The sequence below is a fragment of the Rosa chinensis genome, chromosome 6, assembly GCF_002994745.2.
Source record: "Rosa chinensis cultivar Old Blush chromosome 6, RchiOBHm-V2, whole genome shotgun sequence".
Classification (NCBI taxonomy): domain Eukaryota; kingdom Viridiplantae; phylum Streptophyta; class Magnoliopsida; order Rosales; family Rosaceae; genus Rosa; species Rosa chinensis.
In genome coordinates this window covers 54,785,863-54,798,919 of record NC_037093.1, presented here as the reverse complement: position 1 = coordinate 54,798,919, position 13,057 = coordinate 54,785,863, and the positions used below count along the sequence as shown (strand labels likewise).

At 37.4% G+C, this 13,057-nt stretch overlaps 2 protein-coding genes across 2 annotated transcripts; both read left to right on the top strand.

Moving 5' to 3' along the window:
- Nucleotides 1–1,276: 1,276 nt before the first annotated feature.
- Nucleotides 1,277–5,135, top strand: LOC112174557 (BTB/POZ and MATH domain-containing protein 2). The gene is made up of 4 exons (XM_024312346.2): nucleotides 1,277–2,014; nucleotides 2,747–3,095; nucleotides 3,225–3,501; nucleotides 4,719–5,135. Exons 1-4 carry the CDS (start codon nucleotides 1,584–1,586, stop codon nucleotides 4,895–4,897), a joined length of 1,236 nt encoding a protein of 411 aa, XP_024168114.1. The 5' UTR covers nucleotides 1,277–1,583; the 3' UTR covers nucleotides 4,898–5,135.
- A 5,618-nt stretch (nucleotides 5,136–10,753) lies between these two features.
- On the top strand, nucleotides 10,754–11,563 carry LOC112171589. The gene is made up of 2 exons (XM_024308749.1): nucleotides 10,754–11,287; nucleotides 11,405–11,563. The coding sequence occupies exons 1-2, from the start codon at nucleotides 10,754–10,756 to the stop codon at nucleotides 11,561–11,563; spliced, it is 693 nt and encodes a 230-aa protein (XP_024164517.1).
- Nucleotides 11,564–13,057: the final 1,494 nt, after the last annotated feature.

Genomic DNA, 13,057 nt, shown 5'->3' with positions numbered 1-13,057 from the left:
TTATTAAGTTTTCATTTTTGATTTCTCTATTATTATAAATTTTGATTGAAAGTTTAATTCTCGTTAAATAATAGTTAATCAGTTGAAAAAAAAAAAAAGATGAAAAAGATTTTTTTTTTCAACATTTTTCGCTGTTCGAAAGCTCTGACGACTAAAAAAACATTGTACGCAGGGAAATCTTAACAAGAGCAACCAAGGTTTTCTTCATTTCCCATTTTTCGTGCGGATTTTTTTATTTTACCCAACTGGTTATTTTTAGTTTTTTTTTACGCATGGAAGGTGGTCTGCCACGTGGCAATATTGTGACGCCATCCTCACCCGTAAGCAGCGTGTTCCTGCTTGTAGCGGATTCTTCCGAAAGCAGGCTGTCGGCTCTTCATCCAGATTCTAGTTTCTAGACAGGCCCAGCCTGACGCGCGTGTAAGACAAACCTCCACTTGAGCAACAAGGCAACGGCTATTAATCTCATGTTTTCTAGACGTTTCACCTCAAACAATAATCTCATGTTTTCTAGACTTAGCCGTCGCTACCACTCTCCAATCTCACATTATTTATTGATGAACAATAGCCTATATCTTACACAGTTTATATATAGTACTGCAAATGTACAAGAGTAACAAAGTTGTATTCACTTTGATCATGCAGACATCGTTGATAGTTTGATATTGGCTTATCAAATCACAACCATTTTTGTTAGGCAGGATAACATGCTCTCAATTAGATATCATACACAGTTTATATATAGTATTGCAAAATGTATGAGAGTAATAAAGTTGTATTAGTTTTGATCATGCAGGCATCGTTGACACAAACTTATCGAATCACAAATGTCTTCTATTAAGATAACATGCTCTTAATTAAATAAGTTTAAATAAAGTGTCTATATCTTGATCGATGGACCTAAATAATTATCTCTCATGAGACCAAGCATAAAAGAACTTCACCGCTCGTACTATTACAATTTCAATATAACTTCACCACTATAAAAGTTATTCCGGCCTCCTTCTTCCTCGAGATTTATATTTTTTCTTTATTGACAACTTTAATAAAGAAATGCTCACAAAGTGGGTTTACCACTATCGTTGGAGGGCAGTACCAAAATTGTGAATGCGTGATCTATAAATAGCAAAGTAAATCCAAAGGTTCCTCATCCAAAATGACCAAAACACCTTTCCGTTAGCTGAAGAACACGTGGCGCAATAGGAGAGCGAGTGGGTCAAAATTTGTTAGGTCGGGCTAGTACACACTCTCTGCTGCTCCTCACCAATAATTCACTGTCAGCAAAAAACAAAGTATAAAATCCACCCTGACGATTCACACAAGTCATCGTCTCCCACTTCTTCTTCTCTCTCTCTCTCTCTCTGAATGTGAACACAATCCCTAGAATTTCACCTTCCAGAACCCCATAGAAGCTTTCCCCACAGATTCTTTCTTCCAAAGATTCTAGCTTTCTCATTCAGGAGCAGAGGAATCTTCAATCCCAGGTTGAAGATTTCTCATTTCCACACCCAATTCCACCGTAAAACCCTAGATCCCGAATTCGGGGAAATTCCACCCCAAAGCAGCTCAATTTCTCACTGGATATGGGCAAGGTTGTTTTAGAAGCCTCCAGGCCGTCGTCTTCTTCGTCTCCGGCGACCTCGTCCTCGCCGGCGCCGACGACCACCTCGTCGACGTCGATCACGGAGACGGTGAACGGGACGCACCAGTTCAAGATCAACGGGTATTCTTTGTCCAAAGGGATTGGGATTGGGAAGTACGTGACCTCCGAAGTTTTCAATGTGGGTGGGTATTCTTGGGCCATCTATTTCTATCCCGACGGCAAGAGCGCCGAGGACAATGCCACGTATGTGTCGCTGTTCATTGCGCTCGCGAGTGAAGGAAGCGATGTGAGAGCTCTGTTTGAGCTGACGCTTTTGGATCAGAGTGGAAATGGGAGGCACAAGGTGCATAGCCATTTCGGGAGGTCATTGGATAGCGGCCCCTACACGCTCAAGTATCGGGGTAGCATGTGGTGAGTTGAATGCTTCGGAGTTCTTTCCCAGAGTCTTGTTTGTCTTGCCTTCTTTTTATTGATGAATGTGTGTGAGTTTGTTATAATTGCTAGCTTCGATTCTCTGATTTTAAAAGAAGCATGTTCGATTTGGAAGAGTAAGGGTTTTAGGTGTAAAAAAGCCTTGCAGATATGATTAGGAAATGTGAAGCAATCATTTGGTTTGTAATTATAAATTCTGTACTAGTTGGGGTTAAAATAGAAAAGTTGTGAATCCTTATTTGTTCTTTGCCTTGATCAATGTTAAGGAGCTAATTGTGCAACCTGAAACAGAAAATGCTCACGCCCAACCTTGTTAGAAGTTATGTATGACATGTATAGAGTTACAAATGTATTTGCTCTTATTTTGGTTATTCTTGAGTTACTGTATTCAGTGTAGGAACAATAGATAACAGCTCTGTCATGCTCTCATAGAATCCTGTGTGTTTATGGTGACAATGCCCCATTTGATCGATATATTTCTGCTAGAACTGTTTAGTACTTTTGTTGAAAACTTCTTGTGATATATGCTTTGGATTGATTGCTATCTAACCTGGTAAAATGTATGCCCTACTTTATTATGTTCAATATTCTGCAGTGTGATGTTCTTGAAAAGTCGAAATGAGTTTGGTTCAGCTTTCCATATTATGTATATATATCCACTGTGGTGATTGGTTTACTTTTAGAATTTAATGGCTTCTTTGGATGCTGCAGGGGTTACAAGCGTTTTTTCAAAAGAACTTCTCTGGAGACATCAGACTACCTTAAAGATGATTGCCTCTCAGTCAACTGTATGGTTGGCGTTGTGAAGTCACACACTGAGGGGCCAAAAATATACTCTATAGCAGTACCACGATCCAACATGGGTCATCATTTTGGGCAACTACTAGAAAGTGGAAAGGGTACTGATGTAAATTTTGAAGTTGATGGGGAAACTTTTGCTGCTCACAAGTTGGTACTAGCGGCTCGATCACCTGTATTCAGGGCCCAACTATTTGGTCCAATGAAAGATCAGAACTCTCAGTGCATAAATGTTGAGGACATAGAGGCTCCAGTCTTTAAGGTAGGATGCATTTCTTTTTCTTTGGTTCATTATTTGTATGCATCATTTAACTAATGCTTATTGTATGTTTCTACAAAGATGGGAGAGCAGGCTTGACAATTCATATAACCCTATTTTGTCCATGTGCAGGCTTTACTTCATTTCATGTATTGGGATTCACTGCCTGACATTGAGGAGCTTACCGGCATCAATTTTCATGGAGCTTCCACTCTGATGGCTCAGCATCTGCTTGCAGCAGCAGATCGGTATGGCTTAGAAAGGCTAAGGTTGCTGTGTGAGGAAAATTTGTGCAAGGATGTAGCAATTAACACTGTGGCGACGACATTAGCTCTGGCAGAACAACATCACTGTTTCCAGTTGAAAGCTGTGTGTCTCAGATTCATTGCAACACCTGGAAATCTACAAGGTGAGTCTTTTATATCTATCAAGTTTTGTTTTACAAATAATTTAAAAATGAATTCTGGGTTTGTAAGATGAAAGGAAAACCATTATTCTCGGCATCCCAAATGAGATTGTTGACAATGATTATGCATGAGTTAAATTGGTCATACGTGGATAATTGAATAGCTCTAAAAGCTGTCTAGAATTACAGTGTAATCAATCATTGGAGAATGGAGAATTACTTTTGTATGATTTCAATGTTCTGGTATTCATATGTCCTGCTTTATCTATTGATGTTTTGAATTTGCATTCAGTTGCATCTTATTACCAATTCTCTGACAATTATTCTTTAGTTACTTTTAATGTACAAATTTCTGTGCTCCGTGCCCACCTTAAATTAATGCCTCTATAGGTCATAAAGTTAAGCTTATTGTGAGAACATTAATACTTCCTCCTTGTCCTTTAGTATCTGGAAGATCATTTGATAAGAGCTATTAAACTAGAGGCTTCCGTCACAAGCCTTTGAGAAGGGTTGTTAGAATTGTCTAATACAGCAAGGAAACAAATCTAGGCTATTTTACCCTTTGAATCTTGTTTTCACATGGAAACTTCTAGATGGGTAGTAATCTTGGACCACATGAATGTCTTACATTCTTTTAGATTTTATACATTATCTTGATGCAGGACAAGAAGCAAAAGAACTGCAGAACGGGTTTATTTGCAGCAGTCTCGATTGTTAGAAAGAAAAGGGATTTAGAATAAGAAACTTAAGAAGAAAAAGGATAGAACTACTAGCATCACACCCAGAGAACTTAGGCATCACACCTAAGGTTAGGTTGCATCACACAAACCTGGAGAGAAGCAGAAAGCTTTCAATTTTATTAATCTCAATCTCCCAATAAAAGACTACAAAGGCCTCTATATATAGGGAGGCTAAGATAACTGTAGAATAACTAGAGATATCCTTGAAGAATCCTAAAGAAATAATCCTAATAATTATAAGAATCGTAATAATAAAAACCTAGATATATTTGAACTACTTTCCAAATCTTGACTTAAAATATTCTGCTTGTATTCTTCATCATATCTCTTCTTTAAACTAGTAGTTTAGATCTTTTCGTATTACATCATGCTGTCTTGGTCCTTGTTTGTCTTTGTCTAATTTAATGGTTCCTGGATGTAATGTATGCATGAATGATATATTACTCGGTAACTGAGAATTCTTTTGTTTTTATTTTGTAGGTGTGATGAAAACAGATGGTTATAAACACTTGAGGGAAAGCTGCCCGTCTGTTCTGACCGAACTCTTGGAATATGTAGCTAGAGTTAGTGAACATTCTGTATCTGTATGCAGGATTGGTAATGAAGCTATTCTTGATGGTAGTGACATTAATGGCAGGCGAGTGAAGCAAAGGTTATAGTATTGTGAATTGAGCTTGTTAAATGTTTTCTGTGTAGACGAGGAGAAAATGGAAACAAGAAAAAAAAAATGAGGAAGAGATTGTTTCTAGGTTTAGAAATAATAGTAGTTTCTTCTTAGCTGTTGTTTGTAAGGATGTTGATGTACCTGTTGGCTTGTAATGTGAAAGTTGTAGCACTTACTGTTTTGATTTAGAAAAAAAAAATTCAATTCCACGCTTTATCCATAGGTTTGTTGTACTCGTGTTTCTCTGTAATCTCCCCTTGAGAGCTATATGAACTTTGCCAAGAAAGTGGATTTTATGACCCTTACTGGAGATTCGTAAGAATATCAAAGAAATGATAGAATTTGGAAGAAATTCCATGAACTCTTCAAAGGAACCCAAAATAGTTACAGTATGCCACCTTCAGCAATGAATGAACCATGGACTTGTTTCCAGGAGAATACAAGTCCATGAGCATAAACTACAAAGCAACGATTTTCAGTAGAAACCTATAATTTTCTTACTATTACCAAAGAACGTATTTTTTTCCGTATAATACTTGTTTTATAAGTGCGAAGTGATCCAATATTTGCTTGTTTGTTTAGTCAGCCCACTCCTATTCTTAACCGCTACAGACCCTTCTCCTCTCTCGGAATTTCCTTCTTCCTCATCCATCGGTTCCTCCTCAGACTTGGGCAGAATCAAGCTACAGCGAAAGAGCTCATTGCAGTTTCAGCTGAGCTTATAGGTACAGTTCTCAGCCTCGTTTACTCTGTCTAGTTTTCACTTGGATGTTTGTGTAGTGTAGCACATTTTTTTCAGATTTTTATTTGGCGTTTCAGGACACTTTTTCTGTCTAAGAAAGAACTCTGATGGGTAGTTCTTCAAATATTCATTTATCTGTTCACATTTTTTTGTAAAGTAATACATGGGTTTGTTTACATACAACAAGTTCTCTACTTTTCAAGCTCTTGGTTATTTAATGGTGTTTAGAGAAGCCATTTTCACGATTATGGGTAAATGGGTAATGCGGTCACATTCAGGATCTTCCTAGTTCATCCCCCACAAATTTCTTGGGTCTGCCCAGTTGCATTGCATATGTGAACTCAGGACATCCATATAGTAATAGATTAGAAGGGTTGATTAGTTGATTTGTTATTGTATTCGATTCATCTATATTCTCACTAGTATAAAAACCACCAATGTGCAACTGCATCCCTTTACAATTGTATTTTTCTAATACGGAAAAGGTATGAAACACATCCCAATTCCTTGCAGCTTATTACCCCTTTAGTCCAATCAATGCTCTGAAAACCTACCTTAGCATACATCCAATATAATAACAATTGGCAATTTGACGTTTCCCTCATAATCTATGAATATGTTAATTAAGTGCAAGCACTGAATGAACAAAATAACCACAGAATAGTGTTCTGGGTCGGACTTCAGTTTCAGCTATGCATGTTATTGATTACTGAACCATTTGAGAATTTTGATCTTGTTGAAACAAACGTTCTGCATTTTCGGTTGCAGTAGGCATCAAGTTTTTTGCTTATGTTCATCTAGTGGATATGATTCCAGTAGGCATTACTGAACAATTTGAACTTATCTATTTGAAACAAATGTTCAGCCTTTTCAGTTATAGATGGCATCAAGTATTTTGTTTATGTTCAACTGCTGGATTTGATGCCTGATAACATTTGAAAAAGTGAGATTGTAATAGAATTCGTCCTGTGGCATCCCTATTAGGGATCTCTCTATATGTATAAGCTACATCTCATTAGTTTCCTGTGTTTAAATTCTGTTATTCTGGTTTCAATTGTATGTTGTTTATTTTGTTAAGGTCGTGCCATTTTCTGTTCTTTCATCTGTAATTTAGTGAAATCTGCTTTCAGTTCTCATAACTTTGTTGGAGACATGTATCCTTTTCTTTGACCATAGATATTATAGTAGTTGAAGTTCATCATCATATTCTGTTTAGTTTGTACGGGTAAATTCATGAAAAGAACAACATCCAAGTATGCTGCTGCATGTTATCTTTTCATTCTCATTCTTATTTTTCAAAACCTCTCATGGATTTGTGGTTTTGTTGCTTACGATGAAAGCGCTATCATATGCCTTTCAGTGTTTCAGTAGTGAATTTGTAAAGTCTCTTTATAAATGAGACATAGAACATAGCATCTGTTTTTGTCTCTAGAAGATATGTTTGTGCCTCAGGCAATTATTATAGCTACAGTGAAGTTTTATTAAGTTTTTTTGTTTTGTGTTAATGTAATGAATGTTTCTTTTGGTAGAGTATAGACATGAGTCACATGACAAAATCCCCCTGTCCCTATATATCTGTTTTGTTTGCTGGATGGGTACAGAGATTAGAACGCAGCCACTACAGTGTTGTGGGGTAGCAGTAAATGGTTTGTTCATACTATCATTTGGTATTACCATATTGTATATGCTTGGTTCCAGACTTGAGATTGTTGACCAAGGAATGTCTTTGTGCAGGTCCTTTCTCATGTAATTAAGTTTCACCCCAAGGTCCCCGGAGTTTGGATCTATGCTGCAGCTTGGGAATTTGACCATAACCTAAATGTCAATGCTGCTCGTCCTATAATGATGAAGGGATTGAGCATTTGCAAAACTTCAGAAGATCTTAGGAATGAGCATCTTCGAATGGATATGACATTCCTAAATAAACTAAAGGCTCAAAAGGTTTCTCTTGGAGAGGATGTGGGCACTCTGGACCGTACTCAGACACTTGCTGATCAGAAACAGTAGGAGTTTGCAAAACTTAAATGTCAATGCTGCAGCTTGGGAATTTGACCACAACTTAAATGTCAATGCTGCTCGAGGGATTGGATTGGGCGTTTGCAAAACTTCAGAAGATCTTAGGAATTAGTATATTTGAATGGAAGTGACATTCCTAAATAAACTAAAGGCTCAAAAGGTTGCTCTTGGAGAGGATGTGGGCACTCTGGACCGTACTCAGACACTTGCTGATCAGAAACAGTGGAGAGATGAGAATAAAGATCTATACATGCCCCTTAATCAAGAAACAGAAAACAATGAGGGTCAGATACTGAAAATCAGAAGTCAAGGAACAAAGTTAATAATTTTCAAGAGCAAGGTTTTAGCACACTACGAACCATATACATTGAAGCATTGCTTTTGGAGATCTCGGAAGCAACTTCCTTGGTTAGTTCAGAAGAAATACGTAAGGAATTACTATGTGACATGAAGGACTTCTCAACAGAACCAAGTACTGGGACAAGCTGGCAAGACTTGAATACAATCCTGCAAGTACACAGGAGATGAGTGAAGAAATCACACTTTCTCAGATAGAAAAAGCAGTTCAGGTATCTATGCTTTAACTGAATCTGAATTGGACAATGTGTTTTCTGGGTGTCATTATTTTATGTGCTTATAATTGTTTGATGGAGAACTTGGATCTTGGATGTCATGCTATGATTAGGTTTATATGGTGGCTATAGAAGTCTTGCCTTCAGCCATAATATTCAACCAGCAAGCAAAGTTTTTTATGCATGCCACTGCTGTACTAAAACGATAAAACAACCTGTCTGGTTTGGCCAGTCCGTCTGCAGCTCTACTAGTTATATTTCACGTCTTTTAAGTGTTTTCAGAAAGGCTGAACAATGGGGTGTATCAACGAGGAACTTGCCTGTCAGCATATTTCATTGTATTTGCAACTTGGAGGACTGGATGAAGCCCAGAAACCAGCACAAAATCTTTGTTCCAGAAAGGTTTCACATTCAACAAAGATATTGCTATTAAGGGTCTCAGTTGAACTCAGACAGTGAGAAGAGATTGTATTTCTTCGAGTAAAGATGAGCTGCTATCCATCTTTGAACTTGTTAAAGAAGTTTTGACGAGAGAGTCTATTTCAGAAGCTGAGAGCCTGTAGCTAATCGTATGCTATGTCGACCTTCCGATTTTCCCCTCCCTCCTGTTGAATTTACCTCATGCCGCATCTTGACGAGAACAATTTTAACTTGACGAGAACACTTTTAACCTTATCTCATATTGCAGGCCCCCAAGTTCTTTGCTAATTAAAAACTTTTTCTTTTTGACAAGTTGGTTGAGAGTGCTGAAATGATTAGCTAAAGTTGGTGGCATGAAAATGGATTTTCCCTATCTTCTTCTGTGGTGAGTTTTGTTCTTTAAAAAGATAGAACTCCACATGCTTGAGAAGTGTATAATTGGTAGGTCATTTTGTTATGAGCCACATATAATTCCAAGGAACTGCTCACATTATGATAACTCTTCATTATACTTCATCCAAGATTGTTTGTTTACCAAGGAGGGAAGGAACAACTAAGCATGCATCATGCTTATATTGCAGCTTTATTGCTCTACCACACCCTAGACAGGAGTCACAGGACCCGCATCGAGTTGGAATCAAACTTTGTAAGTTTGTATGCAACGGGGATAAAAATCGTCTTCTAAATACCTGAAAGTTGCATGAATCTGCACTTGGAACTTTCAACTAAGATCTCTTCTCAAAAAAAAAAAATATCGACTGAGATCTGAGCCTATGGCTGTATTTCCTTATTATGGAGACGAAGGTTAGTGGCATCACTGGCATGTCTGCTCATCTAGGAAAGTAACAATTTCTGCTTTGAAAAACAGATTTTCTTTCTTTTTTCTTTTAATTGTGAATAATACTACCAATAATTTCTAATATGATAACTAGACTTTCTGCTCATTGTTTAATATCACATTCTTTACATAATGCCATCCACTAGAAATTTATTCATTTCTGCTAATTAACAGATGGGAACATCACAGACAGCTGCTGCTGTAATAGGTGGGCACGCAAGATTATAAAGACATTACTGGACTAGTTCTCCAGATTGTGAAAGCTATTCAATTTTGACCTCAAGTTTAAGATATGATTCCTGAGATGCTTGAAAAAAATGAGATCTTATTAAAGTTCTCCCTGTGGCATCTCTATTAGGGCATCTCTCAATAAGTCAATATGTATAAGCTACATCTCATTGGTCGTACTATGTGTTTATAGTTCTGTTATTTGGTTTCATTTGTATGTTGTTTGTTTTGTTAAGGTCGTGCCATTTTTTGTTCTTTGATCCTGTAATTTAGTGAAATCTTCTTTCAGTTTTCATAACTTTGCTGAAGACAAGTATCCTTTTCTTTGACCCTACTCTGAAGTTCATCATCATATTTTGTTTAGTTTGTACGGGTGAATTTCAATTCTTCATTTGTGAAATGAACAACATCTAAGTATGCTGCTGCATGTTACCTTTTGGGAAGAACAGTATTGTCAATAAAGGTTTACTGGTTAACTTCCATCCTTATTTTTCAAAACCTCATATATTTGTTATTTTGTTACTTTATGGTGAAAGCATTATCAAATGCCTTTCAGTGTTTCAGTACTAGTGAATTTGTAAAGTCTCTTTCTAAATGAGACATAGAACACAGCATCTGTTTTTGTCTCTAGAAGATATGTTTGTGCCTCAGGCAATTATTATAGCTGCTGTGAAGTTTGATCGAGTTTTCTTGTTTTGTGTTGATGTAATGAATGTTACGTTTGGAGTGTAGACATGAGTCGCATGACAAAATCCCCCCGTCCCAATGTTTCTGTTTTGTTTGCTTGGATGGGGATAGAGATTAGAACGGGGCCACTACAGTGTCGTATGGTAACAGTAAATGGTTTGTTCAGATTATCATCTGGTATTTCCATTTTTTTTTAACTCGGTTCGAGACTTGGGATTATTGATCAAGGAATGTCTTTATGCAGGTCCTGGCTCATGTAATTAAGTGTCACCAAAGTTCCTGAGTTTGGATTTATGCTGCAGCTTGGGAACTTACCATAACTTAAATGCCAATGCTGCTTGTCCTATAATGATGAAGGGATTGGGCATTTGCAGAACTTCAGAAGATCTTTGGAATGAGTATCTTCGAATAGAAACATTCCTAAATAAACTAAAGAATCAAAAGGTTGCTCTTCGAGAGGATGACCGTACTCACACAAGTGCTGATGAGAAACAGTGGAGAGACGAAAATAAAGATTTATACACGCTCCTTAATCAAGAAAGAGAATACAGTGAAGGGTCAGATGCTGATAATGAGAAGTCAATCAACACAGTTAATAAGTCTCAAGAGCAAGGTTTAAGCATATTAAGAACCATATACATTGAAGCAGTTAAAGCTCTTCCCTCTAGTTTTACTCTGAGAAAGCGGCTTTTGGAGATCTTGGAAGCAACTTCCTTTGTTAATTCAGAAGAAATACGTAAGAAAATACCAACTGACATGAAGCGAGACTTCCCAACAGAACCAGAGTATTGGGACTGGCTTGCAAGACTTGAATACAATCCTGCAAGCACACAGGAGATGAGTGAGGAAATCACACTTTCTCAGGTAGAAAAAGCAGTTCAGGTATCTATGCTTTAACTGAATCTGAATTAGACAAATGTGTTGTCTGGGTGTAATTATTTGTTGTGCTTATAATTGTTTGACAGAGAACTTGGATATTCGATGTCATGCTATGATTAGGTTTATGAGTTGGCTATTGAAGTTTTGCCTTCAGCCATAATATTCAACCAGTATGCAAAGTTTTTTATGCATGCCACTGCTCTACTAAAACGAGAAAACAACCTGTCTGGTTTAGCCAGTCCATCTGCAGCTCTACTAGTTATATTTCACGTCTTTTAAGTGTTTTCAAAAAGGCTGAACAATGATGCCAGAAATAACCCTTACCTTGTCAAGTTGGAAGACGAACTAATTCAGGAGTATGATTTGATAAGCCATAAGGGATCAAGAGGCTATGTTTTGGCAACAAAAAGCAAGAGTAAAGTGGTTGCAGGAGGGAGACAAAAATTCTAAATTCTTCCAATTAACAACCATGGTTAGAAGGAGAAGAAACAAAATTGAAGGGTTATTTGATGAACAAGGGAAATTATGCTCGGATGCTGAGACTATGAGAAACATTGCTGCAAAATACTTTGAAGACCTATTTGCTTATCATAGAAGTGATGACTCCAGATTTGTTATTCCTTATTTATTCCCTCAGCTTTCTAGAAGTGAGACCAGCTGGATGCAGAGAGATGTTACTAACGTTGAAGTTAAAACTGCTGTGTTTGGTATTGGAAGCCTCAAGGCACCTGGAGCTGATGGTTACCCTTCAATTTTTTACCAAAAACACTGGGGTCTCTGTGCAAATGAAGTGTGTAGTTTTATTCAGTCAATCTTCTCATCAGGTATGATTCCTCAAGGTCTAAACCATACATTAATTACTCTTGTTCCCAAAGTTGCTAGTCCTAGAGATATGGCTTTATTTAGACCCATAAGTCTGTGTAATACATTATATAAAGTTTTCTAAAAAATTTTGGTGTCCAGAATACGACCTATGTTAAAAAAGCTCATCAGTCCTAACTAGGTTAGTTTCGTGCCTGAAAGGCATATTGCTGACAATATTGTAATAACTCAAGAAGTGCTGCATAAATTCAAGAACTCGAAAGGTAGGAAGGGCTTCTTTGCATGGAAGATTGACTTATCCAAGGCCTATGATAGATTGAACTGGAATTTTATTGAGCATGTTTTATATGAGGCTAACTTTCCAGATAGTATGGTGAAAATCATTATGGAATGTGTTACATCCACAAGCTTCCAAGTTTGCGTAAATGGAGAACTGTCTACTACCTTTAGAGCAGGAAGAGGTCTACGACAAGGTGATCCGCTATCCCCTTATTTGTTTGTCCTTTGTATGGAAAAGCTTTCACACCTAATTAATTCTGCCATTGAAGTTGGGGAATGGAAACCTGTTAGAGCCTCTGGTTCTGGACCCTATATATCACATTTTTTCTTTGCAGATGATCTAATTCTCTTTTCTGAAGCTAATACTCATCAAGCAAGTATTCTGAAACAGTGCTTAGAAGTATTCTGCGTTCTATCTGGACAAACAGTTAATTTTGACAAGTCCCTGATTTTTTGTTCTCCTAATGTTGGCAATGATTTGGCTGGCGATATCAGTAGACTTTGTGGTTCAGTCTTAACAAAGAATATGGGGAAGTATTTAGGCATGCCTCTGATACATTCAAGAATTACTAAACACACTTATGCTAGCATTGTTGATAAAGTGCAGGGAAGGCTAGCTGGGTGGAAGTGTAATACTCTGAGCATTGCGGGAAGACTTACGCTGATTCAATC

What these genes read in the sequence shown, in the direction of transcription:
- LOC112174557 (XM_024312346.2), top strand. Translation starts at nt 1,584, where the DNA reads ATGGGCAAGGTTGTTTTAGAAGCCTCCAGGCCGTCGTCTTCTTCGTCT. An exon ending in TAGAGGCTCCAGTCTTTAAG is followed by an intron (nt 3,096 to 3,224) that starts GTAGGATGCATT and finishes GTCCATGTGCAG; the next exon opens with GCTTTACTTCATTTCATGTA. An exon ending in AACACCTGGAAATCTACAAG is followed by an intron (nt 3,502 to 4,718) that starts GTGAGTCTTTTA and finishes TTTATTTTGTAG; the next exon opens with GTGTGATGAAAACAGATGGT.
- LOC112171589 (XM_024308749.1), top strand. Translation starts at nt 10,754, where the DNA reads ATGATGAAGGGATTGGGCATTTGCAGAACTTCAGAAGATCTTTGGAAT. An exon ending in AGGTAGAAAAAGCAGTTCAG is followed by an intron (nt 11,288 to 11,404) that starts GTATCTATGCTT and finishes TGCTATGATTAG; the next exon opens with GTTTATGAGTTGGCTATTGA.